Below are 24,561 nucleotides of genomic sequence, written 5' to 3' on the forward strand. Positions count from 1 at the left end.
GGTAAACGTCTGATCCTTTAGCCTGGATATCAGGTGTATTGAATTCCACACCTCAATAAATCTGAAGATACGTGCAGGCGCTCCAATAGTGCGATTACCACTTTAAAAAAAAAAAAAAGTTTCTTTATTAAAAACTATTATAGAACAAAGGTTGGGGTCACGTACCACAAGTAGCGGCTCACAATTGCCGCAGGTTGGACAGCATAAGATGGTGCACAGCAGTTCACAATTTGGAGTGGTAATTACAATGCTGTGCACTATCTTATGCTGTCCAACCTGCAGCAATTGTGAGCCGCTACTTGTGGTACGTGACCCGAACCTTTGTTCTATAAAAAAAAAAATATATATATATTAAAGTGGTAATCGCACTATTGGAGCGCCTGCACGTATCTTTTCAGTATATATATATATATATATATATATATATATATATATATATATATATATATATATATATATATATATATATATATATATATATATAACTAGATACAGGGGTCCCCTCTCTGCGCTCAGAGTTTAAGGAAGCAGCACCTCTGAAGGATCCTCTGTTAGATAGGATCCAGGAAATAGAAATGAGAGAAAAAAGGGGGTTTCAGAGGGCGCTAGAGTAACACAACAATTGTAGTAAAAAATTGTATTTAATAGAACACGTTCAATGAATAAATTTCGCATAAAAACCCTATACGGGTATAACAAATATACAAATAATTGTACAGATACACAGTTTCAGGTGGATAAATGTAAAATTCAAATATAAATCTCAAAAATGCACAACTGATGGGTTGATGGTGGAAATCCCAACGCGTTTCGTCATTCACATGACTTCATCAGGGGCAACTTCATCAGAAGAAACTCAGCAATAGATAAAGCTATTCAAATCCGAGTCAAGACACAATTTCAGAATTTCAAATTTGATAACCACACTGGCAATGTTCGAAAGTAGTGAAATAGCGTAAATTCTCTCCAGCAAATAAAGATGTTAGGCTCAGCGGAATGAGACCCACATAAATATAGGTGTCCTGAGGGATAGTGCATGCAGCTAGAATCCCACTAAGGTGGATTCTAGCTGCATGCACTATCCCTCAAGACACCTATATTTATGTGGGTCTCATTCCGCTGAGCCTAACATCTTTATTTGCTGGAGAGAATTTACGCTATTTCGCTACTTTCGAACATTGCCAGTGTGGTTATCAAATTTGAAATTCTGAAATTGTGTCTTGACTCTGATTTGCATAGCTTTATCTATTGCTGAGTTTCTTCTGATGAAGTTGCCCCTGATGAAGGGCTTTCCATTATCAACCCATCAGAGTTGTGCATTTTTGAGATTTATATTTGAATTTTACATTTATCCACCTGAAACTGTGTATCTGTACAATTATTTGTATATTTGTTATACCCGGATAGGGTTTTTATGCGAAATTTATTCGTTGAACGTGTTGTATTAAATACAATTTTTTACTACAATTGTTGTGTTACTCTAGCGCCCTCTGAAACCCCCTTTTTTCTCATATATACTGTATATCCAGGCGGAAGCGCGCGCTGATCACTTCCGGCAGCGGCAGACGCGACTGAGATGTCCGGGGAGCGTGGCGGCTTCAGGTAAAGTATAAATGAGGTCTCTTTGGGGGATTCATTTGCTGTAGGAGGGTCTGAGGACGGGGTTTGTCCCCCGAAACGTAACCCATTACTCTGTACATGTCTGTATTTTAATAGTTTTTCTTGTGTTGAAAAATCCTTTTGAGTGCCGTTATTGTCCTACCTGGTGGGACTTTGGACTGTGTAAATTCGTTTACTGGCACCTGGGTTGATGCTGCAAGTACATTGGAGTGCCGGCATTTTTGGATGGATACCTTTGTGTGATAGGAAACAAAAAACCTGTCACATCGGTTGCAAGGCACCACAGACACGTTATTGCATCCACTGGATAGTGGATTTGCCTACTTGTATTTTTTCCTCTGAACCCTAAGATTGTCTCAAATTGCTTTACCATCTTACCAAGCACCTGGAGTATCCATGATGGAAAACCCAGCAATGTCAGATGCAGGGGATGCCACTGGTTGCCAGGTCTTTACTGTTCCAGCATGTGAGACTTTTACTTTTACACCAGCAGAGATCCAAGGCATATTATTTGCAGAGGGAGATTCCTAAAAGGACTCTGGCCTCTCCATAGATGAGGCTTACCATCAGTTGTTTCGGCTACGCCGCCGTGAAATCGATTACCTACTACATGGCACATCCCTCTCGGATTATTTCCGGGCTAAAAGAATCCCAAGGGGGTTCAGGGTTCAGAATACCCCAACAATCGGGAGGCACAACCCCGAATTTGTAAGAAAGTGGGTTGGAATCCTTAACAGATGTGCACTTGACCTGATAGTACTAGTTATTGAAGAGGCTGGGCGTGAATTGCAAGCTACACGCACAAAAATTACTACTTTTGTCAACGACAATAACATTCTTCTCAATGACTCCTCCAATTCCCAGTGGCTTGAAAAGCTGGAACAACAGTGCCAGAACTATAAGGATGACCTCATTAAATTCAAAAGAAATAAGCGGAGAACGGTGGATCTCGACTATGAAGAGAACCGAGTATACGGGTGGATCTCTGGCAGCAAACAGCAGAGATCAGAAACTAACGAGATTAAGAAACGTCCGTGGCAATCTCGAGGAAATAAAAACAGAAATCGCACTCAAGCAGCGATAGTCACAAGTGACAGTGATTTCCAAATATCAGAATCAGATGATGCCTCTAATCAACGTGACGTCCCTTTAGATCAGGCCGCACCTGGCCCTTCCAGGGCAAACAGAGACCGGCCACCCGCCGGAGCAAACAAAACCTTCGCAACCAGGCGCAATCCGGGACGTCGTGTAGACAACCGGAGAACGTAGTTATTAATCTATCTCGATACACTTTAACAGCACCCGAATTACAAGTTCTTACTAAAGGATTGTCCTACGTACCTACCAACTCACACGACCCATTTTTATGGAGGTTGGACCAACATAAATTATTACGTAAAATGAGGCTAAAAGAATTTTTTCAATCACACCCGCAACAGAACCAGGACAGTCCACTTGACAAGTTCCTCATGAGTCGATCTAAATCCACCTTTGATCCTCCGTCACAGAATCCTTCAATTCGCACGTTTGGTCGCCTTTTGGATGAATCCGTCAACAAATTCACCAAGGCACCAGCCAAAATTCATAAGAATCTGACATCTGTTGAAGTCCATGCTCTGAAGTCACTGAGCAACAACGAGGACATAGTAATAAGGCCCGCCGACAAGGGCGGGGCCATCGTTGTTCAAGATCTACAAGAATACCGACGGGAGCTTTATTCGCAACTCTCGGATGTCGAGGTCTACTCCAGGCTGAGATGCAACCCTACCAAGCAATATCAGGTGGAGCTTAAGACACTTCTTTCTGGAGCTGTAAAGGATGGCAAGCTGTCCAATAAAGTCTTCAACGCCACCTTCTCCGATTGGCCAAAGGTTCCGGTCCTGTACTCGGTGCCAAAGGTACATAAAGACCGTGAACGTCCACCTGGGAGGCCCATAATTGCGGCCTGTGACTCACTTTATCAACCAGTTGCCCAATTACTGGACTTTCTGCTCCAGCCACTATTGCCACTTAAGAAATCCTTTCTCAAGGACACCACCAGCTTTTTGCTGTTGCTGCAAGGGGTGGATGTGATCCCGCCCGGTACACTACTGGTATGCCTGGATGTATGCAGCCTCTACACCTCCATCCCACATGGGGGAGGACTGGAGGCTGCATCCAACTTTGTTAGACAGTACCTCGACCCTGAGTTATTTGACCATGATTTATTTTGCCAATTGCTTAACCTTACCCTGAAGCGTAATTATTTCCTCTTCGACGGAGCATACTATTTGCAATTGCGAGGGTGTGCCATGGGGTCTGCCGTGGCCCCCTCGTTTGCAAACATATTTATGTTTGTCGAAGAGGAGAGATGTTTTTTGAATTGTTTAGGAGTGAGTGAACACCTCCTCCTTTATACTCGTTATATTGACGACATCTTTATGTTGTGGACAGGGGGAGAGGAGAGGCTTAAGCAACTAGTCAACCATGTCAACTCTATGGAGTCGACTATTAAATACACTGCCACTTGGAGCGCCAAGGAAGCACATTATCTCGATGTCACCATAAGAATCATTGAGGGCAAAATCAGCACAGATGTCTACTCAAAAGATGTTGATAGGAATACTTTCCTGATGGCCTCTAGCCACCATCCATCTGCCCTCAAGCGTGGCTTGCCTATGTCACAAATGATGCGGATATCACGCATCATGAGTGACAGAGATAAACTGGAACCCAGATTAGATGAACTCATTCTAAAGTTCACACAAAGAGGGTATGACCCAGTAGTTCTACAGGAACAAAAACTTAAAGTTCTTCGTCTCCCTAGGTCCCAGTTATTTGTGGCTAAAAACAAAAGTGCCTCATCCATTCTACCCTGGACTAGCACTTTCTCCACCTCCAGCCCCGTTATAAAACATGCCACCAATGCTTTATGGCCCATCATAAAAACAGATCCAGATTTACCTGGACTTAAAACACTGAGGCCTCTAGCGGCATTTAAAAGGGGTGCCAACCTTAAAGATCGCCTCATGAGAACAGACATCACAGGCAGGGGCATCCCCAAGCCATCAAATGTGTTCTTTAAACCCCCGGGCTGCTATAGCTGCTTCTCCTGCACGACCTGTAGTCACATCATCACTTGTCGTACATTTAAACACCCCCATTCCACTAAACAATTCGAAATTAGACACATCATGAACTGCAAATCCACCCATGTGGTCTATGTTATTGTTTGTCCCTGCAAATTGTATTATGTGGGGCAAACCACGAGATTGTTTCGTGAAAGGATGGGGTTGCACCGGTCGGCCATTAACCTGTCCATCATGGGCAGGGAAGTGGACCAGCCGGTGGCTCGTCACTTTAAAAGGTTAGGTCACCCTCTAAGCTCCCTTAAGTATTTTATGATCGACCATATTCCTGAGTCGATGAGAGGCGGTAACAGGGCCAAACAACTGCTAACTTTAGAAGCTAGATGGATCTTTAGGCTGGGTACCATCCAACCGGGTGGTCTTAATGAAAAGATTAACCTCAATAGCCTTATATGAGGTTTAGGATCCTTGATTTATTATTGATTTATTATTGCCTAATCATTACGAGTCAGCTTCATTAATGTTTCTCTCTGCAAATATATGTAATTCTCTGTATGTGTATATGTATATGTCCATGTTTATTGTCACTTTGGTTATTGTTGTTGCACTTTGATTAATATTTGTTTTTTTGTCTTTTTGTTTTTTCATTTGACATCCCCACAGACAGAGTTACCCATGGCAACCAAGGACTGTGATGGTGGTTGATGTGGTGCGCTAGTGCTGATCCAGGGTGCCCCAGCAGGGTGAGTACATAATATCAGTGCTGGATAGCGCTATCTCCTCCAATCCACACAGCCGGGTGCGCTTATGGAGTCAGGTCTATTGGGGTTTATAATTGTTTTGTATACTAATCTGGCCGCCCGGGCTCCCACTGAGACTCCAGTGGCTGCGTGTAGCTGTCCGGGTTTGTGTCATATGACGCGCGCCGCCTGTGGAGCGCAAGCATAAGGGTTGCTAGGCAACACACTGCTTGCATCCGGGCGGAAGCGCGCGCTGATCACTTCCGGCAGCGGCAGACGCGACTGAGATGTCCGGGGAGCGTGGCGGCTTCAGGTAAAGTATAAATGAGGTCTCTTTGGGGGATTCATTTGCTGTAGGAGGGTCTGAGGACGGGGTTTGTCCCCCGAAACGTAACCCATTACTCTGTACATGTCTGTATTTTAATACAGTTTTTCTTGTGTTGAAAAATCCTTTTGAGTGCCGTTATTGTCCTACCTGGTGGGACTTTGGACTGTATATATAGATATATATATATATAGATATATATATATATATATATATATATATATATATATATATATATATCTATCTATCTATCTATCTATCTATCTATCTATCTATCTATCTATCTATCTATCTATCTATCTATCTATATATATATATATATATATATATATATATATATACATACATACAGGTTGAGTATCCCGTATCCAAAATGCTCGGGACCAGGAGAATTTTGGATAACGGATTATTCCGTATTTCGGAATATTTTAATATTTCAATGATGTATTTTGAAGTATCTTGCATTTATGCTGTATAAACACATAATATACACACAAATATATTTTATTACCACATAAAATACACACAAACATATTTTAATTGTTCAAAAAACAAGGTTTCAAAACGTGAAACAAAATGTGTGTACTATCTCAGCACTGAATTTGAATGCCAAGCAATCATTGTCTTGCACATATATAGTGCCAGTTACATATCATGTCCCCAGTGATGCTGTTACATATGTCCCTAGTGAGTTTTTAGCAAAAAAAAAATTTTTTTTCACTTTCTGGAATGTCCGTATTTTGGAATAATTCGGATAACGGATATTCGGATACGGGATACTCGACCTGTATGTATATGAATATATATATATATTCTGAAAAGACACATGCGGGAGCTCCAATAAATAAAACAAGAGGGAGCACAAACTCCTTTTAAATCAATGTTTCAGGTTTATGCAGTAAGTCAGTCAGTCAGTCAGACAGGTTGTGAATAAACCCAAAACATTGTTTTAAGAGGCGGTTTTGTGGTTTAGCAATTGTGAAGCCCAATGAGTGCTTCCAAATTTGGCAGATAAAGATTTGCAATACATATGGTATGCAGTGTATATTGTATTATATAATATATATATAATATATATATATATATATATATAATATATATATATATATATGTTTGTGTCAGAAGCTGCACAGAATGTCCCACTTGTTTAGCTCATCTTTGGTGTTGATACACGCAGAGAAGAGAAGAATGGAGGGCGCAATCAGGTATAATAAAAGTAACACTTAACAAGTAGCTCATACATACATCTCAGTAAAAAGCGTTCAGCCTAACATAGAAGTGGCCAGTGCCTCCGGAAAGCTCCAGTTACACTCCAGCATCTACCAGGAGTAGAAACGGTTGGTACTTGTGTAGTTTCACGGCGCCAGCTTGGCGCCGTGCGTCTGAGTCCCCTTGCGGGGCTCGGTGGCTCGCTATGCTATCTAAAATCAACTCCATGCCAACATGGATAGTGGGGGTATGAACTATCCATGTTGGCATGTAGTTAAGTTAGTTTATTTTAGATAGTTTGCCGAGCGTAGAAACCGGAAGTAGCACAGCGCTATGCTGGCGCTGTGAAACTACACAAGTACCAAACGGTTTCCTGTACAAGAAGAACAGCATCAGTACATGCAACGTTCTATAAGCCATGCTCTAAGCCAACGTTCAGAATAGCTACACTGAAAAACAAAGAGGTCTTAGTCTAAAGCAGGCATGTCCAACCTGCAGCCCTCAGCTGTTGTGAAACTACACATCCCAGCATGCCTTGCAATAGTTTTAGCATTCCCTAATAGCAATACTATGGCAAGGCATGCTGGGATGTGTAGTATCACTGATACTTAATTGTATTCTAAATACTGCAGAAAAATGTCCATTGCATCCAAATCACAATGTCTCATTATGCCTACCCTGACTCCTATCAAATTTCCACTAGTATCTGAATCATTATGATTTATACCTTATCTTTACTCGGGATGCGGTCATTTGGTCTACTGCATTATGGTCGACAGTCATTAGGTCGAATCCATTAGGTCGACATGCTAAAAGGTCGACATGACTCTAGGTCGACATGGGAAAAGGTCGACATGATTCTAGTTCGAAAGGTCATTAGTTCGACAGGTCATTAGTTCGACAAGGTCATTAGTTCGACATTGTCTATGTCGACATTCACAAGGTCGACATGGAGTTTTTCACTGTTTTTTGAGCCAACATGTGCCGACAGGCGGTATTTCATGCCCTACCATCCACTAGGGCGTGGTGGGAGAATAAAATAGTGTGCCGAGCGTAGCGAGGCACCGTGCCCGACGCATCGCGAGCGCAGCGAGCGATGCGAGGGGATGCAGTGCACTTTAAACTGTGTCCATGTCGACTGTGTTGACATTCAGGTAAAAAAAACAGTGAAAAACCCCATGTCGACCTTGTGAATGTCGACATAGACAATGTCGAACTAATGACCTTGTCGAACTAATGACCTGTCGAACTAATGACCTTTCGACCTAGAATCATGTCGACCTTTTCCCATGTCGACCTTTTAGCATGTCGACCTAATGGATTTGACCTAATGATTTTCGACCATAATGCAATAGACCAAATGATCCCAACCCCTTTACTCGTATACAGTAGTTCACCTCAGTGCGATGGTAAGCAGCTATGTTTACAGGAGCTATTACTACCTATTTCAGAGACTCAATTAATTGTTCAATTTATTGCTTAACGTGAGGGAATCTGTTTCAGTTTAAGTTCTATGTCAGGTTCCTCCTTCACCCCCCTTTCACAGTGTTTAAATAAAGTTTTCTGTAAACTTGAGTGGAAGATACAGCTTATTCCACGGCAGGATACTTAAGAATCACAAGAAGATTGAAGTGCCTCAATAGTAAGCCTGTTCACTAGCACAATAATGCTGCTACATCTGGACCTACAGGTAAATCCCCAGCAAAGAATGACACACTATCGAGGGGAATTAAATTAGATGAGGTAGTTTACTGTGAGTTAGACTCAGGCTTTAACATCCAGGGTTATTCAACTAAAGTCCATTTTTCTCGCACATTAGATAAGCCATGGAATCCAAAATAAGTTCACAGACCTATGGGGTTACTCGGTCACAGACCCAAAACAGGCTATTTTTCAGGGATTTCTTTTCCAGCTGGCTCATAATCACAGATAAATGTTGGTGGCTTTCTATAATCAATGAAGAGGGCTTCAATTTGAATCTGCCTTTCAGTAAACTAGGTGACAAACAGGGTGACCTCTGCAGTAAGCACTGAGAATATGTGGGGCTATGGAAAGCTAACAAAGGGTTCTCTGAGCAACTGCTTTCTAAAAACCTAGTAAAAGTAAATTATGGATTTATGAAGCAGTGATGATTAGAGAACTGAGCTATAGGGGAAGTTACCCATGACAAACAATCAGTTGCTACCTTTAATTTGATAGAATACCTCCACTGGCTCACTAATCCCCCTACATACAACACTCATTCAACAGAATTGTATGGCTGAATGCAACCAAGGTCTTCCCAGTGTCCTGTCCTTTCCTTGTTATGAAAGCGATTTTGAAAGTTAAACGTTTAATTTCATTCTAAAAGCTTTTGTACAAAGTAAAGCTCGTAGAAGTAAAGCAAAAAGACCACCACACCACATATACAGATTCAACGTCCACCTCCAATAACTCTTTCTGAAAACGCAGGTAATTGCTGGCCTGATGCCTGGTCGACTCGGGTGGAGACGCTCTGTGAAAGCATCACGCTGAATAACCCAAATTGGCCAACCCGACCCAGGATATAAGAAGAGCGAAGTGATAACAACAATGTGAAAGCGATACAAGTGAAGCTAAAGGTGTTGCAAAGTTTGTCAAATATACGAGAAGCAACTTTAAAATGAAAAATATTTTATTTCATTGTTAATGTAATTGATCAAGAAACCCATGTCTTGAAATGATTGAAGTACTTCAAGATGGATTACTGGAAATATTCCATTAGCTACAGCTGAAAACACCTCAGATTACATTTCTGTTTCAGGGCTTATATGTACTATTAGAAAACCTTTAATCCTTGATGAAGAAACTAAGAAAAGACTCACATGATTGAAATTTCTGAGGGCAGCAGACTAAAGAATGTTTTCATGAAACAGACCATTGAAATTAACTGTACAGATGAAAAAATACAGCAATCAGAGTACTATTTATGTCAATATGTTATAGGTTTTTTATTACAAACCTTATCTATCTATCTGTTTATGAGTATTCAATATTGTTAAAAAGACTGTTCAAAGCAAGAATTGCTAAAAGTCTTGGGAGTAAAAAAATGTCAACACTCAATGTAAACAGACCTTTTTACTAAGATATGTCATGTCTTCAATGTGTGTGTGCGGTGTATGTTAACAATATGCATACAGATGTGTCATCCTACACAATATGCCATGCAGCACGAGTGAGCAGCCAGGTACTGTGCAGTTCTGCTACTTTTTTTTGCCATAAACCACTCCATTTGATATAAATTATATTTTGTGTGACTGACTGTACACAGAGCAGAAAATAATTTGTGTTGGAGAATAGCTCCAGCTACTACATTGTTGCACTGTGTGTACAGGTTCAGTCACACACAATGTACAAGTGCCAGGGACGTGCGGTGAGGTAAATGGCTGAGGAGTCCCTTGCAAGTACCAGAGCGATTTGCACACAATATATGAGCCATGGGGTACATACCAGCATTATACACATGTGCAGCAGTATACACTGCTGGAGATTCGCTGAGCTTTAATAAGAGATGTGCAGAAAAGGTAGTGAGGTGAGGCACTGCCTCACCTGCCATAGACATTTTACTCCAGAGTTTTGATGATAAAAATTATTAGAATAATAAAAATAAGATTTTTTTTTTTATATATTTTATTTGTATTTTTGACATATTTAAAAAAATCAAAACTCCGGCATATATGCTAGTATGACAGGAAAGGCTGTGCCTCGCGCCACTGACAAGTGCCATATCAAATTAATCAGCAAAGTCTGCTCGTGCGTGACAGTTGAACTGTATTGTGATTAACACACATTTTCAGCAGCAACAAAAAAAAGAAGACACTGACTCTAGAAGATTCTCAAGTGAAATGGCATGCCAAAAGCGGAATGGCTTCAGCAAAGGTGTATGAGGACCAGGGGTTAAAGTGAGGGGGAACTGGGTGGAACTGAGTTCCACCACCTCTAATGGTAGGGGGAACTGAGTTCCACCTCCACCACAGCCCTGAACAGTAATTCCAACAGAAAAACCTGACCCATCGGCTTCTTCTTCTGGCACGGCGTACATAATGTAAAGTTAAGATGAACAACTGTGGACATTATGTGTATAAGGGGAATTACTGTGTGATTTAATATGAATCAAGGGCACTACATGCAGTGTAATGTGTATACGATTGTGCTACCATGTATGGTGGGACCATTATCCCTTTATGGGTGGTAGGGCACAATTCCCTAGCACGGGTCTAGGCTCTGCCTAATTGGGGGGGGGGGGGGTGTCGGTGTTAGGGGAGCGGAGTTCCACCACCACTCCTGGACCACTTTAAGCCCTGATGAGGACACATCAATAACGATATGCATACACGTATAAAAAGCAATCTTGCCTCCTTGTGGTATCTACAGACATATTTTGTCGTGTGGAAAATGAAAATCAATAAACTTGTGAAGTTGCTAAATGCATAGTGCAGTTCTGAAACGGCACATTGTAGCCACTGCCCTTATCTGAACCCTTGGCCGCAAACTGGTTCCATGAAATGTGTTTTTCTCACATAGTTTGTAAGCTACAGAAGATTCATGATTAAAAATATGAACATTATAATTTACATTTTAAACTGCATTTATCATAATCCCCAAAATGACATTTTGCATTTGTCAAATGTAGCAGCTTTAACCCATACTGATGATGGATAGGATATTTTCATAGTTATCAACAGGATTTATTGAGTTACTATCACTGATGAATATTTAATTACTTAACTGGTGCAGTCACATGGGATGTGGGTGCAACCAGCTGAAATAGTTGACACAAATGCCATGTTCTACAAGTGCAGAGATCAGCTGCAGCAGGGGAACACTTGACCCATACTCCACTGAGGGGTAATGCTCCAAAAATGACACCGGTCACTGAAGGTGTACAAAGCACAAAAGCTGATAGCTATTTTACTGAAGGTATGGTGGTGGTTAATCACCAAATACTACAACATAGTGTAGGGTAAATTAATTTGCACTTTAGTTAAGTACATTACACCATTTATATGTATTAAAGTGGAGGCTTTTATCCGTTTACACCAAACTACAATTGGGCACCTTTATAAATGTAATGTAGATTTTTAAAACCACAATCGGGGCAGGGAGTTTTGCACTAAACCCGAGGAATGCAATCACATGCACCAATTATTTCACTTCTTAGCCTGGTTATGTTAATGATCCAGTGTTCATTTATAAACAGGATGACAGATGAAACACTGCTAAATGAATGAAACCAGGTCTTTGAAAATAGTAGTTTTGATTTTTTTATTATAAAAAAGTAACTTTTAATAATCCATTCATAATTTGAAAGGGCTGGGTGCACATACGGAAGTATTTCAATTTAAATATATTTTTATTTGCCTGTGTTGTACAGCAAGTTCTGTGCAATGATACATAAAATCAATATAAGCAAAAAGACAAGAAACATCCATAAGGTGCTTGTCTGCAATTCTTCATAATATTTGAATAAAACAGGTGGCTGCCACTTATATACAGAATTTTTGCATTATCACTCATATACAACTTATATAAAACATTAACATTTATTGCTACCTTTCTTAGCCAAATACCCACTTCATTTTTCCATCAGGCAAATCACTGATGACTGCACATGTGTGGCCTAGGACGTAGCTTGGGATCCAGCCTTCGGCTGCAGGGCACTCATTGGTGGCAGCTCGGAATACCAGAAACATGTTCTGCTGATTACTTGCCAAAATTTGAACCACCTCTCCTTGGTAGACATTGATCTCATCTTCCTTCACCGCTGTGTAATCGTGCGTCACCAACATGGTGGAGATATTGCTACTGCTGCTAGTTTCACTCTGAGGGTAGATTAGAAGAAGATAAAACAATCAGACTTGAGATCAGTAAATGATCAAAGAAAAATTTAAGGAAAATATGTATAAAAGTAAAAAAATCTTTCTGAAAAAATAGACAGTTTTTGTTATGTATTTGTGTTCTTTTCAATCTTAGATTCACTAGATTAAAGGTGATCTCATATTGGTTAATTCAAGTAGTTAAGTGTGCCAATTTAGTGCAAGCCCATACCGAAAATCGAAATTCTGCCACAGAAAACAGCAGCACTTTGTAAATGATCACAAAAGAAAAACAGGTTTCAATTTGATATACAGAATAATCCAGTGTTTTGAGGGATAGCTACCAAGAATAAATATTGTATGAATATTTTGATCTTTGTATATAAATAGATTGAAATGAAGCTGGAAAATTTTAAAGTAAAGACCATGAAATAATGTTTGTTACATAAGGGCAATGTATTAAGCCTGGTGAACTAATAAGGTGGTGATAAGAGGAAGGTGATAACAGCAGTCAGCTAACTGTCATTTTTCACGCCCAGTCTGTAACTTTACAGTTTGGTTAGGAACTGGTTGGTTGGTGCATTATCACCTTACACTTTATCACTTCACCATGTTTAACACATCTGCCTCATTGGTACCATAAAGATGGCATGATCGCTACCTTTTCATGTTTATATTTCTACTTTAGCCACCAACAATACATGGTATTTAGGAAGCTTTTCAATGCCTGGGTTGATGGTAAGTACATTTTCTTGTAGCTTTTTTTGTGAAAGAAATAAAGAACTGCAATGTTATTTTTTCTGCTACAGTCTGCTGAGTTTAGGAAATGTTGTGTTGGTTAATGAATATATGAATATGTTGGGAAACCTCATTGGTCTCCTTTTCGGTTCCTCACTAATATCCTAGCTACCAGAGGCACCATAATGATGTACCCTTGCTGCCCTTTTATGGTTGTTGTAAAACCTTGGACTGAAAAGAATAGTAGATTCTAATGTAAGAACAATCCTGTCTTTGTAAAATATAGTACCTTGTAGACAGAGCCCCCCGCTTCAATGCTATCACAGATTTGGAGAAAGTGAACAGGAATACAGTGTCTCAGGAATGGAACTTTTACACCACATAAATAAGTTTAAGAGAAGGGTGCTGTAAGACTGTACAGAACTAGGTTGAGATCCTAATTAAGGGTTTGTATCAAAACTGCACAAGCGTCAGTCTCTGAAAGAAGACCAGCAGCTTAGATGCAAGGTTTCCCCCCAAAAAACTTTTTAGGGCCGAGACCAGAAACTTCAAAGAAGCGAGATGTAAACTCCTTCCAGAACATCCTGCAAGATTAGTAGTAGACATTCCAGCAAAATAAAAGGTAGAAAAGCCCTTTATTTCACACCAGGAGATGTAACATCACCCAATCCACGTTGTACTGTAATTCTGTGACAAAACAGGCTTTTGAGCCTTATGCATGTTTTGAACCACACTCTCAGAGAAACCTTCAGCTCTGACGATCATGACTTGAACAGACAGGCCCTAAACTTGAGAGGCATTGATGGGAAGTGCATTACTAGTCCCACTGTCATACTTAAAATTTTTATATACCAAAATTTTTTAGACTAGACCAAAGCTTCCAAAATTACACAAATGCCGTTTTGTGTAAACATTTTTGAGAAAGTCAGAAGCATCCCTACGAGAGAGAACTATAAATGGTACTTTCAAGGAAAAAACATGGCCTCTACCAGAAAGAGTGGTCAATCCCTTGGTCAATGTTATGCCAAGTTTTGTCTCCCTGTACTGTTCCTTTGTACGGTGCTGCGAAACACTTGTGGCACCTTATAAATAAAATTATAATAATAAGGAGCAAAAAACGTCCCATCTTATGAGATAATCATGTTGAATTCTGGTTACACCCAACTACACACCTGTCTACAATCTTCCAAAAGACTTGCAGATGATGTGACAGTTCACCTAAGTAAATGGTGTTATCTGCTGGAAAAAAAAAATCTGCTTTTCACTTTTCAAACCTCAAGAAAACAGCTCCAGAATGGGTGGAACAGTTTGCTGTTCCCATTAGAGATGGGTCAGTCGTAAGCAAGGTGGTTCTTTTAAATGGATCACCTATTTAAAAGAGAGCGAGTCATTGCTCCCAAAAGGTGAATGGTCATTCTTTTAGTTTCCTTTTCATACAATGCAGCATTTGTCTGAGCACAGCAATGCCACACATGGTAGCTTAGAGTGTACTAGCTGACCCAGGGCTGTAGTTCAGCTCTGCAGAGTGCAATCCACACCATGTCTGTGTTCAGCACTGCCACCTGTGTTAGCTGAGCTGTACTAACTCAGTTCAGAGAGTATTGCATTGGAGACGGAGCTGCTAGGTCAGGCATGTCCAAACTATGGCCCTCCAGCTGTTGTGAAACTACAAGTCCCATCATGCTTTGCCACAGTTTTGCTATTAGGGAATGCTGAAACTATTGCAAGGCATGCTGGGATGTGCAGTCTCACAACAGCTGGAGGGCCACAGTTTGGACATGCCTGTCCTAGGTGCTCCATCACAACAGGGGCAGGGCTGCTGCAGAACAATCTGGAAGTGCCACAGGTCCCAGCAGAGGATTTGATGCTGGTGCTCAGAAGGAGTGTACCCAGTTAAGAAGCAGCATAGTATCACAGAAATGTGTGTAGCATGACCACACTTCCTTTTAACTTTCCTTTGACAGCACCAGATTCATGAAGTAAAGATTATGGGTCAGATGCACGAAGCGTCAAAAGTGATAAAATGTAGAGTAATAAACCTCCAGTCAATCAGCTTCTGCCTACCATTTTTCAAACACAGTCTGTGACATGTCAGGTAGGACCTGATTGGCTGGTGGTTTATCACTCTCCATTTTATCACTTTTAAAGCTTAGCGAATATGAGTCTTCGACTTGCTCTACTTCCTGGTGTATGACACCTCTATTACACCAGTGGACCACTAACAGCTGTGTGCTACATCACTGTCTAATATCAAATGGTCCCCTCTGTCTGGCTTAATTTACAAACTTGTGTGTGTGTGTGTGGTGTTGAACACTTTGAGGCCTGACGCTGTGGAGATAATACTTTAAGTGGCTTTATCGGACAAGAGGGTTCGGCCGGCGGCATATGGGATCTTATCGTTTTTTCAGCTGTTCTGCTGACTGTTCTGAGATTATGTATGAAATTCGCTTTACATTACTAGAATCAATTGAAATGTAAATAAAATAAACAGATACTACACTTAGTACACTCAAATCGTAAATAAGCATTTAGTCAGCGAGGTGCCCAAAAGAACCAAATATTTTCGCTGAGCGCTTGTTAGATCCCCGCTCTCTTTAGTGAGTCACTTTGCCCATCTCTAGTTACCATTGCAAGATCCCTCTAATATCGCTCTTGGCCAGAGAACTCACTAATTTAAATTAGCCATATCACAGGTGCATATGTTGTCATAATCATCAAGCGCGATATGAAGTGACACCTGCTGAGGATGTTGTAGCCAGAATGAAAGTATTGCCTAAACAGCAAATATGAAAAGGCAATGTTATCCTTCCCTGATTAGACTATTGAAGCATACATTCTTAATGTTCAGATGCTGTATCAAAAAGATATCAGTTTCAGGATTAAATAACCCCATTCAAAATAATTTACCGAATGACTTTTTCTCAGAGTAAAGTAGGTATTTCAGCGGTACTTGTGGAGTATCACGGCTCCCACGATGTCCATCGCATGCTAAAAAATCGCATCGCATGCGATTTTGCACTGAAATGCATCCAAATGCATTGAAATGTGTAGCAAACATGTTAAATGCCCCCAAATGTCATTTTTCAGAGTGTACCACCCCCACTATCAACGTCAACCCGAAGCATGGTGAGCGCAGCGAGCCCGCGAGGGGCGGCGGTACGCGTCTCACGACCTTTTCATAACCCCACTATTCACGTCGTCGTGGAGTTGAGAATAGAAATTGTGGCGAGAGCAGCGAGCCACCGAGCCCGAAGCTTGTCGAGCGCAGCGAGTATCCGTATCAGCAGGTATCCGCGTCCCCTCGCTGGCTTCACAGGTGTCCGCTTGCGCTCGCCACGCTTTGGGCTCAGTGGCTCGCCACACTTTCTATTCTCAACTCCACGCCGACGTGGATAGTGGGGGTATGAAAAGGTCGTAGGACACGTACTGCCGCCGCTCGCCACGCTTCAGGTTGGCGTTGATAGTGGGGGTGGTAAACTCTGAAAAATGACATTTGGGTGCATTTAACATGTTTGCTACACATTTCGGTACTTGTTTCCTAGCACGGCCACAACGATCTTAATCGCGGTCATCGGGGGTAAAATCGGGGCCATCGCGCCCGCTAAAAAATCGGGTGCGATGGGCCAGACGCGATGCCCGCGATTTCCCCATAGAGAACAATGTTAAATGCCTCAATTTACCCGCGATGACCACGATTTCCCATAGGAAACCATGTGAAATGGCTCAATTTAGCCAAATTATCATAGGAACAATAGTAAATGGGCCAAAAACACCCCTGAACATTGAAATGTCCCCCCAAAAGTAGTTGACGCCACCCCGCCATCAACGTGAACCCGAAGCGTGGCGAGCGCAGCGGTACGCGTCCTCCGACCTTTTCATGCCCTACTATCCACTAGGGCGTGGAGTGAGAATAGAATAGTGTGGCGAGCGCAGCGAGCCACCGAGCCCGAAGCGTGGCGAGCGCAGCGAGCCCCGCGAGGGGACGCGGATACCTTCACAGTTATATCCATGGCGACGCGGACACCTGGGAAGCCCGCGAAGGGACGCGTTTACCTGTGAAGGTATCCGCTGCGCTCGCCACGCTTCGGGCTCGGTGGCTCGCTGCGCTCGCCACACTATTCTATTCTCACTCCACGCCCTAGTGGATAGTAGGGCATGAAAAGGTCGGAGGACGCGTACCGCCGCCCCTCGCGGGCTCGCCACGCTTCGGGTTCACGTTGATGGCGGGGTGGCGTCAACTACTTTTGGGGGGACATTCCACTGCTCTGTGGGTTTTTTTGGGGTTTCTGGCCCATTTACCATTCTTCCCTATGCTGATTTGGGTAAATTGATCCATTTAACATTGTTTCCTATGGGAAATCGTGGTCATTGCGGGTAAATTCAGGCATTTAACATTGTTCCCTATGGGGAAATCGGGGGCATCGCGTCTGGACCATTTAAGCATTTTTATGTGCACACGACGCGACCGACCCGATTTTTCACTATTTTCAATGCATTTCAATGGAAAAATCGGGGGCATCGCGTCGGTCGCGTCGCAGGCCACTAAAAATTACCCCCGATGGCCGCGATTGTGGCCGTGCTAGGAAACAAGTACCCACATTTCAATGCATTTGAATGCATTTCAGTGCAAAAACGCATGCGATCGCATCGCATGCGATTTTTTCAAAAAACAGCTAAAAAAACGTAAAAATCGCATCTCATCGCATGCCATCTCATGCCACTACATATGGCATGCGATGGGAGCCGTGATACTCCACAAGTACCATTTCAGCAAATTAATCTTAAATGTACAGTTGTGCTCATAAGTTTACATACCCTAGCAGAATTTGGGATTTTCTGGCCATTTGTCAGAGAATATGAATGATAACTCACAAACTTTTCTTTCACTTATGGTTAGTGGTTGGGTGAAGCCATTTATTGTCAAACAACAATAAATGGATGAATAAATTACAACTACCCAAATGACCCTGATCAAAAGTTTACACACCCTAGTTATTAATACCGTGTATTGCCCCCTTTATCATCAATGACATCTTGAAGTCTTTTGTGGTAGATGTTGTGGATGAGGCTCTATTTTCTCAGATGGTAAATCTGCCCATACGTCTTGTCAAAAAGCCTCAAGTTCCTGTAAATTCTTGAGCTGTCTTGAATGAACTGCACATTTGAGATCTCCCTAGAGTGGCTCAATGATATTGAGGTCAGGAGACTGAGATGGCCACTCCAGAACCTTCAATTTATTCTGCTGTAGCCAATGACGGGTCAACTTGGCCTTGTGTTTTGGATCATTGTCATGTTGAAATGTCCAAGTAGGTCCCATGCGCAGCTTCCGGGTTGATGAGTGCATATTTTCCTCCAGTATTTTCTGATAACATGCTGCCGTCAATTTTGACCAAGTTTCCAGTGCCTTTGTAGCTCACACATCCCCGAAATATCAGCGATCCACCTCTGTGTTTCACAGTAGGAATGGTGTACCTTACATCATAGGCCTTGTTGACTCCTCTCCAAATGTAACGTGTATGGTTGTGGCTAAAAAGTTTAATTTTGGACTTATCACTCCAAATTACTTTGTTCCAGAAGTTTTGAGGCTTGTCTCTGTGCTGTGTGGAGTATTGTAAGTGGGATGCTTTGTGGCATTTGCATAATAATGGCTTTTTTCTGGCGACTTGATCATGCAGTCCATTTTTCTTCAAATGCATCTTTAAAGAATCACACCACTTTTTTTCAGAGAACACTGTATATCAGCTGAAGTTTTTTGTGGATTTTTCTTTGAATCCCGAACAATTTTCCTGGCAGTTCTGGCTGAAATTTTTGTTGGTCTACCTGACCGTGATTTGGTTTCCACAGAATCTCTAATTTTCCACTTCTTAATTAGTTTGAACACTGCTGATTGGCATTCTCCATTGCTTGGATATCTTTTTATATCCCTTTACTGATTTATACAGTTCAATTACGTTTTCCCGCAGATCCTTTGACAATTATTTTGCTTTCCCCATGACTCAGAATCCAGACACGTCAGTGCAGCACTAGATGAAAGATGCAAGGGTCTTTCAGGAGACAAGAAACTCTCTTACCTTTTATACACACACACTGATTACAAGCAAACAGATCACAGGTGAGGATGGTTACCTTTAGTAGCCATTCAAACCCGTTTGTGTCAACTTGTGTGCATGTTATCAGACCAAAATCTCCAGGGAATGTAAACTTTTGTAATGTGAGGAAAGAAAAAGGTTTGCTCGGTGGATGCACACCAAAGAGGTTGATTTTTGTTTCGATTAAAACTTAACCTTTATGTTTTTTTTTTTTTTTAAACGGGTAGAGGAGGCCTTGATATCTGTGTTCCTTTCTGTTGTGTGGAATCACAGGTCATGGTCCGCTTCGCTCATTGTGAATTTAAGTAGAGGTTAAAAATTTCATGACATACATATAAAGTGGGGTGCTTGTGCACCGTAAAAGGTAGGAAAGTGTGTTTAGAGATTTTAAAAAATGGTCGCTGGACTTGATTACTTTGTCTCTATGTTTGTTGCTGTATTTTATACAGGAGAGATCTTAGCCTTGGTTGGCTTTATACACTTGGAATCAAGATTTTAGTATAGGAGCATTTTATAATTCTCCCACTTACGTCTTATTGGTCGTTCGTGGGGAGCACTCGGGTTTGGTTGCCCTTTAATTGCCAGTACCCTAGCTGAAGGATGTCAGAAGCGTAGGAGATTGCCAGTACCCTGGCTGCAAGATGTCAGCAGCGTAGGGGAAAGTGAGGGAATAAAAAATTGTCTTTTATCAGTACGAGTTGGCTCAGTACGAATTTCTGGCACAGGTTTTTTTTATATTATTTATTCCCTGGTTGCTGCGTGTGACCTTTTATATAGTGGCTCGCTCTTGTTTCCCCTTGATATGTACCTCTGAGGGGTCTCATATAATCACAAAAGTGTGGTTGAATGGGGTTGAGTGGTGTCAATGAGGTATTAATATATGCACACTATATTGATCTTTTAAGATAACTCCTCATGGAATTATTTCCTCCTTTCTTTTAAACTGGTCCTTTATTGGGCTTTTGTTTGTTGAGTAGATGGGCTACATATGCAATTTAATCTGAAGATATTCTCTCTTGGAATTACCCACATTTAATTTTGATCCATTGCTATCTGGTGGCTTTCTCAATATGGTTTGGGAATATACTCTCTTTAAATTGTTCACATATAACCCTTTATTCTACTGCCATATAGTGGCCGTTTATGTAAAATCACAGGATTATTTCTGACTCAATATAATTATTGTCCTGTCACTTGCCAATATCGGGGCTTATAAGGTGTTAATACAGTAGATCTTAGGAGTCTGTGTGGCTATTAGCAGAGATTCACTCTGTCACCTCACTCCTGTTCCTAATTAATGCGCTAGGCTCCCTCTATGCAATCATTAACTCTCTAATACATTTTGCAACATTTGTATTGTATTTGTTCTGACATTATTTAGAGACAAAGTATCAGTGCTCAGGTTCACACGTGTTTCACAACTTGCTTCATCAGAAACAAAACAAAAACCAACCTTTTTGGTGTGCATCCACCGAGCAAACCTTTTTCTTTCCTCACATTACTATTGTACCCATTTGCCCGGATAGCACCCCCGCCCAATTATTTAGATAACAGGCGGCTCTTCCTCACAGGAAAACTACTCCCCCCCCCCCCAAAAAAAACCAAAATTGCAAACAAACAAGAGAGGGTAACGACAAATTGAGTGCGGATCCCAATTCCCCCTTCCCCCGTATACAAATATGTAAACTTTTGATCAGGGTCATTTGGTAAGTTTCTGTTGTCATGATTTAAAAAGAATAGTAAACACAGCTGTTTGACAATAAATGGCTTCACCCAACCACTAACCATGACGGTTGTGAGATATAACTGGCGCTTCCCCCAAGATACAGTATTTTGAGGCCTCACACATTATATATATATATATATATATACATACACACACACACAGTATATATATATATATATATATATATATATATATACACAGTATGTATATGTATATATATATATATATATATATATATATATATATATGCCCAGAGTTAAAAACAGTGTGCCAAATGGCCACCTTTTGTTTGCCTGAATAAACCAAAGGAAAATTATGTCATCTTGCCACCTCAAACTCAACATTTCTAAAACAGAATTAATCCTATTCCCACCAGTCAATAGTAGTTACCAACCTGATATCTCTATCACAGTAGAGAAAACAACAATCAATCCTAATCCACAAACTAGCTGCCTAGGGGTCATCCATAAATCTGAACAGTCCTTTATTCCTCACATTCAATCTGTCTCTAAAAATTGTTACATGCATCTAAAAAACATATCCAGAATGTGTTTGTACCTTACACAAAACACTCTAATCAATGCAATCATTATATCACGTGTTCCCTGAAAACTCACCTCTTTGGGCAAGCTTATCATATTTCAGAACCCCCACATAACCTGCAGTAGCATTCATATCTGATTGCATCCCATCAGGACTGTCTTGTAATCTGGTGGGACGGTCATGCTATGGAATTCTATATATTGTAAACTTGCGAGCAGGGCCCTCCTACCTCTATGTCGGTTTGTTTCTACCCAGTTTGTTTAATCACGGTTGTTTCCAATTGTAAAGAGCAATGGAATATGCTGCACTATATAAGAGACTGTAAATAAATAATATAAATTATGGGTCTAAATAAAAAGTCTTCAACATTACCATTTGTGTTATCCCTTATGGTGATAGTATCAGATAGGTGAGCTATATGGGAACATCCAGTTAAGATAGAAATTTCCATCTGACGATATCCTCACTAGGAAAAGGACATCAGTGCAGCAAGACCTTAAATCTGCATTCAGGTTTGGTCCAAGGTTCACTATCAAAGTTCTCCAAATGAGCAAAGTAGGGGAAAGTCTACCCCAAAGAGGGAATTGTTCAGAATCATAGATTCCTCACAGTCCTTATTATTTAGTGTCTGCAGGTTGATACCTTCACATCTTACATTCCCTGCTTTCTGTTGGAATCTTTTGCTGGGACACAAGGAAACATCAGCACTTAAACCCTTTTGCAACATCAACTTCCTTTTAGGGGGAATACTCAACCCATCTTGAATCTGGACTGTAAGGGACCTGGTGGAAAAATTAGGGTAATGCAGGAGGCTTCAGTAAGCCTGAATGGGAGGGGTAGAATAGGGAGGATCCCTACCCTGCTCTCTTGGGCAGTAACCCAGGACAAATACTTAGCCCAGCTTAATCCTCAATGAGTGGGCTGGCTGCAGGAAGAGGCATCAGTTTTGGTACTGTTGCCGCGTGCTAAAGGCATCCGAAGCCATGGCTAAAGAAGTAGTGGAAAATGTTAAAGTTAATATAAAAAAAACTACATTTTATAGAAACCTAAACAGAGTAGTAGTATAGTGGATTTAAAACCCAGTTCAGATAGGCACTGAGGTCTTAGGTAGCCACTGGGCGTATAAATTAGGAATGATCTTTCGCAGGTGAATTTACAACTGTTGCAGATGCCCTCTATGCATCATTTATATTTTTACATGGATAAAAGAAATCAAATATTCAACAAGGCAGTTTAAAAAAAAAAAAAAAAAATTATATATATATATATATATATATATATATATATATATATATATATTAGACATCAATAAAAATATGGTTGTGCACACCTACAATTATTTTTAAGATAATATATTAAATTAATGACAGATTACATCAATGTGATGTAATTGATGGATTGAAATAGAACATTTCAAACTTGTCACAACACTGGCCAATAACATCGTGATTCAAATACATAATAATAGTATGAAGTAATAAGATGCTATAAAAAAGGATGGCCTAAGAATACTTGTGTGAAGGATGCCTGTCTCTGTACCATATTACTTGATGTGCAAGGGACATAATTTGTTTCTGATCCTGGGTGCCAAACGTTATTAAAACCCAAATCTAGGATAAGCAAGGTTAGACATTATGGTTCTTTGCATACAATCTATGTTAAGATAGGGCATGACATCATTGTAGTTGGTATTTTTTTCTTACAATGGATGGGTGTCTACTATTTGTAAAACAACTAAGAACAAGGGTATTCAACATACAGTCCTTCAACTGCTGTCAATTGACACATTCCAGCATGCTCAACCAAAGTTTTAGTATCCCATAATAGCAAATTTGTGGCAGAACATGTTGAGGTGTTTAGTTCATCAAATTTGGAGGGCTACATGTTAAATACCCCTGACTTAGTAAAAATGCAAAAAAAAAAACACAAAGCACAAACAGGAGGATTACTTATTAAGAAATGTGCTTGTACTCTTGTAATGGTACTATATGTAGTACATTACTAGATTACATGAGTAACCTGTAACTTTTGTGGGGTGTGCTAATAAGCAGTACATCATTATAAGAAACTAAGTAAATAAATCAACATCTATAAGAATATATAAATCTACTAAAGGACATAGTGACCGGTTTAATCAAGGTGATTATTTATGTAAACATTAATACTATAGGGAATTTTGTGTGATGTCATTCGTCAGTGATGCAACAAAGTTTAAAATGTTCTTTGAGGGTTTATTAATAATGATTATTTCAAGGTGGCCAAGGGACGGAAGAGCAGCAAATTGTCACAGGTTTGGATGAAGACGTTAGATGACCCTGTGATAAATGTTCCAATGTGTCCAAGGGGTTTCCTATTCCTTCAAGATTTTGTTTTATACCACTTTGGATAGAAAGTCAATTTTGTTGTATTTTTTTCTTCATATATATTGTACACTATACAGCATTTGCAATAACACAATGTAGAAGTTTCAGGAAAGCCCTATTATTCTCTATAAGATGTATAATATTGTAATGACAATAAACAACCACATGTAAAATTAAGTATCAGAATGAACAAATGTTATTGTATCTTGTAATCAGATTGAAGAATGGGAAAAAAAGAGAAAAAAGTTATTAGTAATCTACATTGGTTTTAGCAGGCGTCAAGAGGTCAAACAAGCTTAGGAGTCT

At 40.5% G+C, this 24,561-nt stretch overlaps 1 protein-coding gene across 5 annotated transcripts in view; it reads right to left on the bottom strand.

Annotated features, from left to right (window-relative positions):
• Positions 1-24,561, bottom strand: part of TRIO (trio Rho guanine nucleotide exchange factor) — a 270,904-nt gene that overhangs the window by 49,637 nt on the left and 196,706 nt on the right. For 4 of the 5 annotated variants that reach the window (XR_014474954.1, XM_083188252.1, XM_083188251.1 and 1 more), the window contains exon 49: positions 12,555-12,802. Coding sequence is in view for 4 of the 5 variants with exons in the window: in XM_083188252.1 (XP_083044378.1) it covers positions 12,555-12,802 (248 nt within the window). In the remaining variant the exon portion in view is untranslated. Of the gene's footprint in view, positions 1-12,554; positions 12,803-24,561 lie in introns of those variants that run through there. The other variant, XM_083188253.1, reaches the window with a different exon arrangement.

Source organism: Crinia signifera, chromosome 5 (genome assembly GCF_055691185.1).
Source record: "Crinia signifera chromosome 5, ASM5569118v1, whole genome shotgun sequence".
Taxonomy (NCBI): domain Eukaryota; kingdom Metazoa; phylum Chordata; class Amphibia; order Anura; family Myobatrachidae; genus Crinia; species Crinia signifera.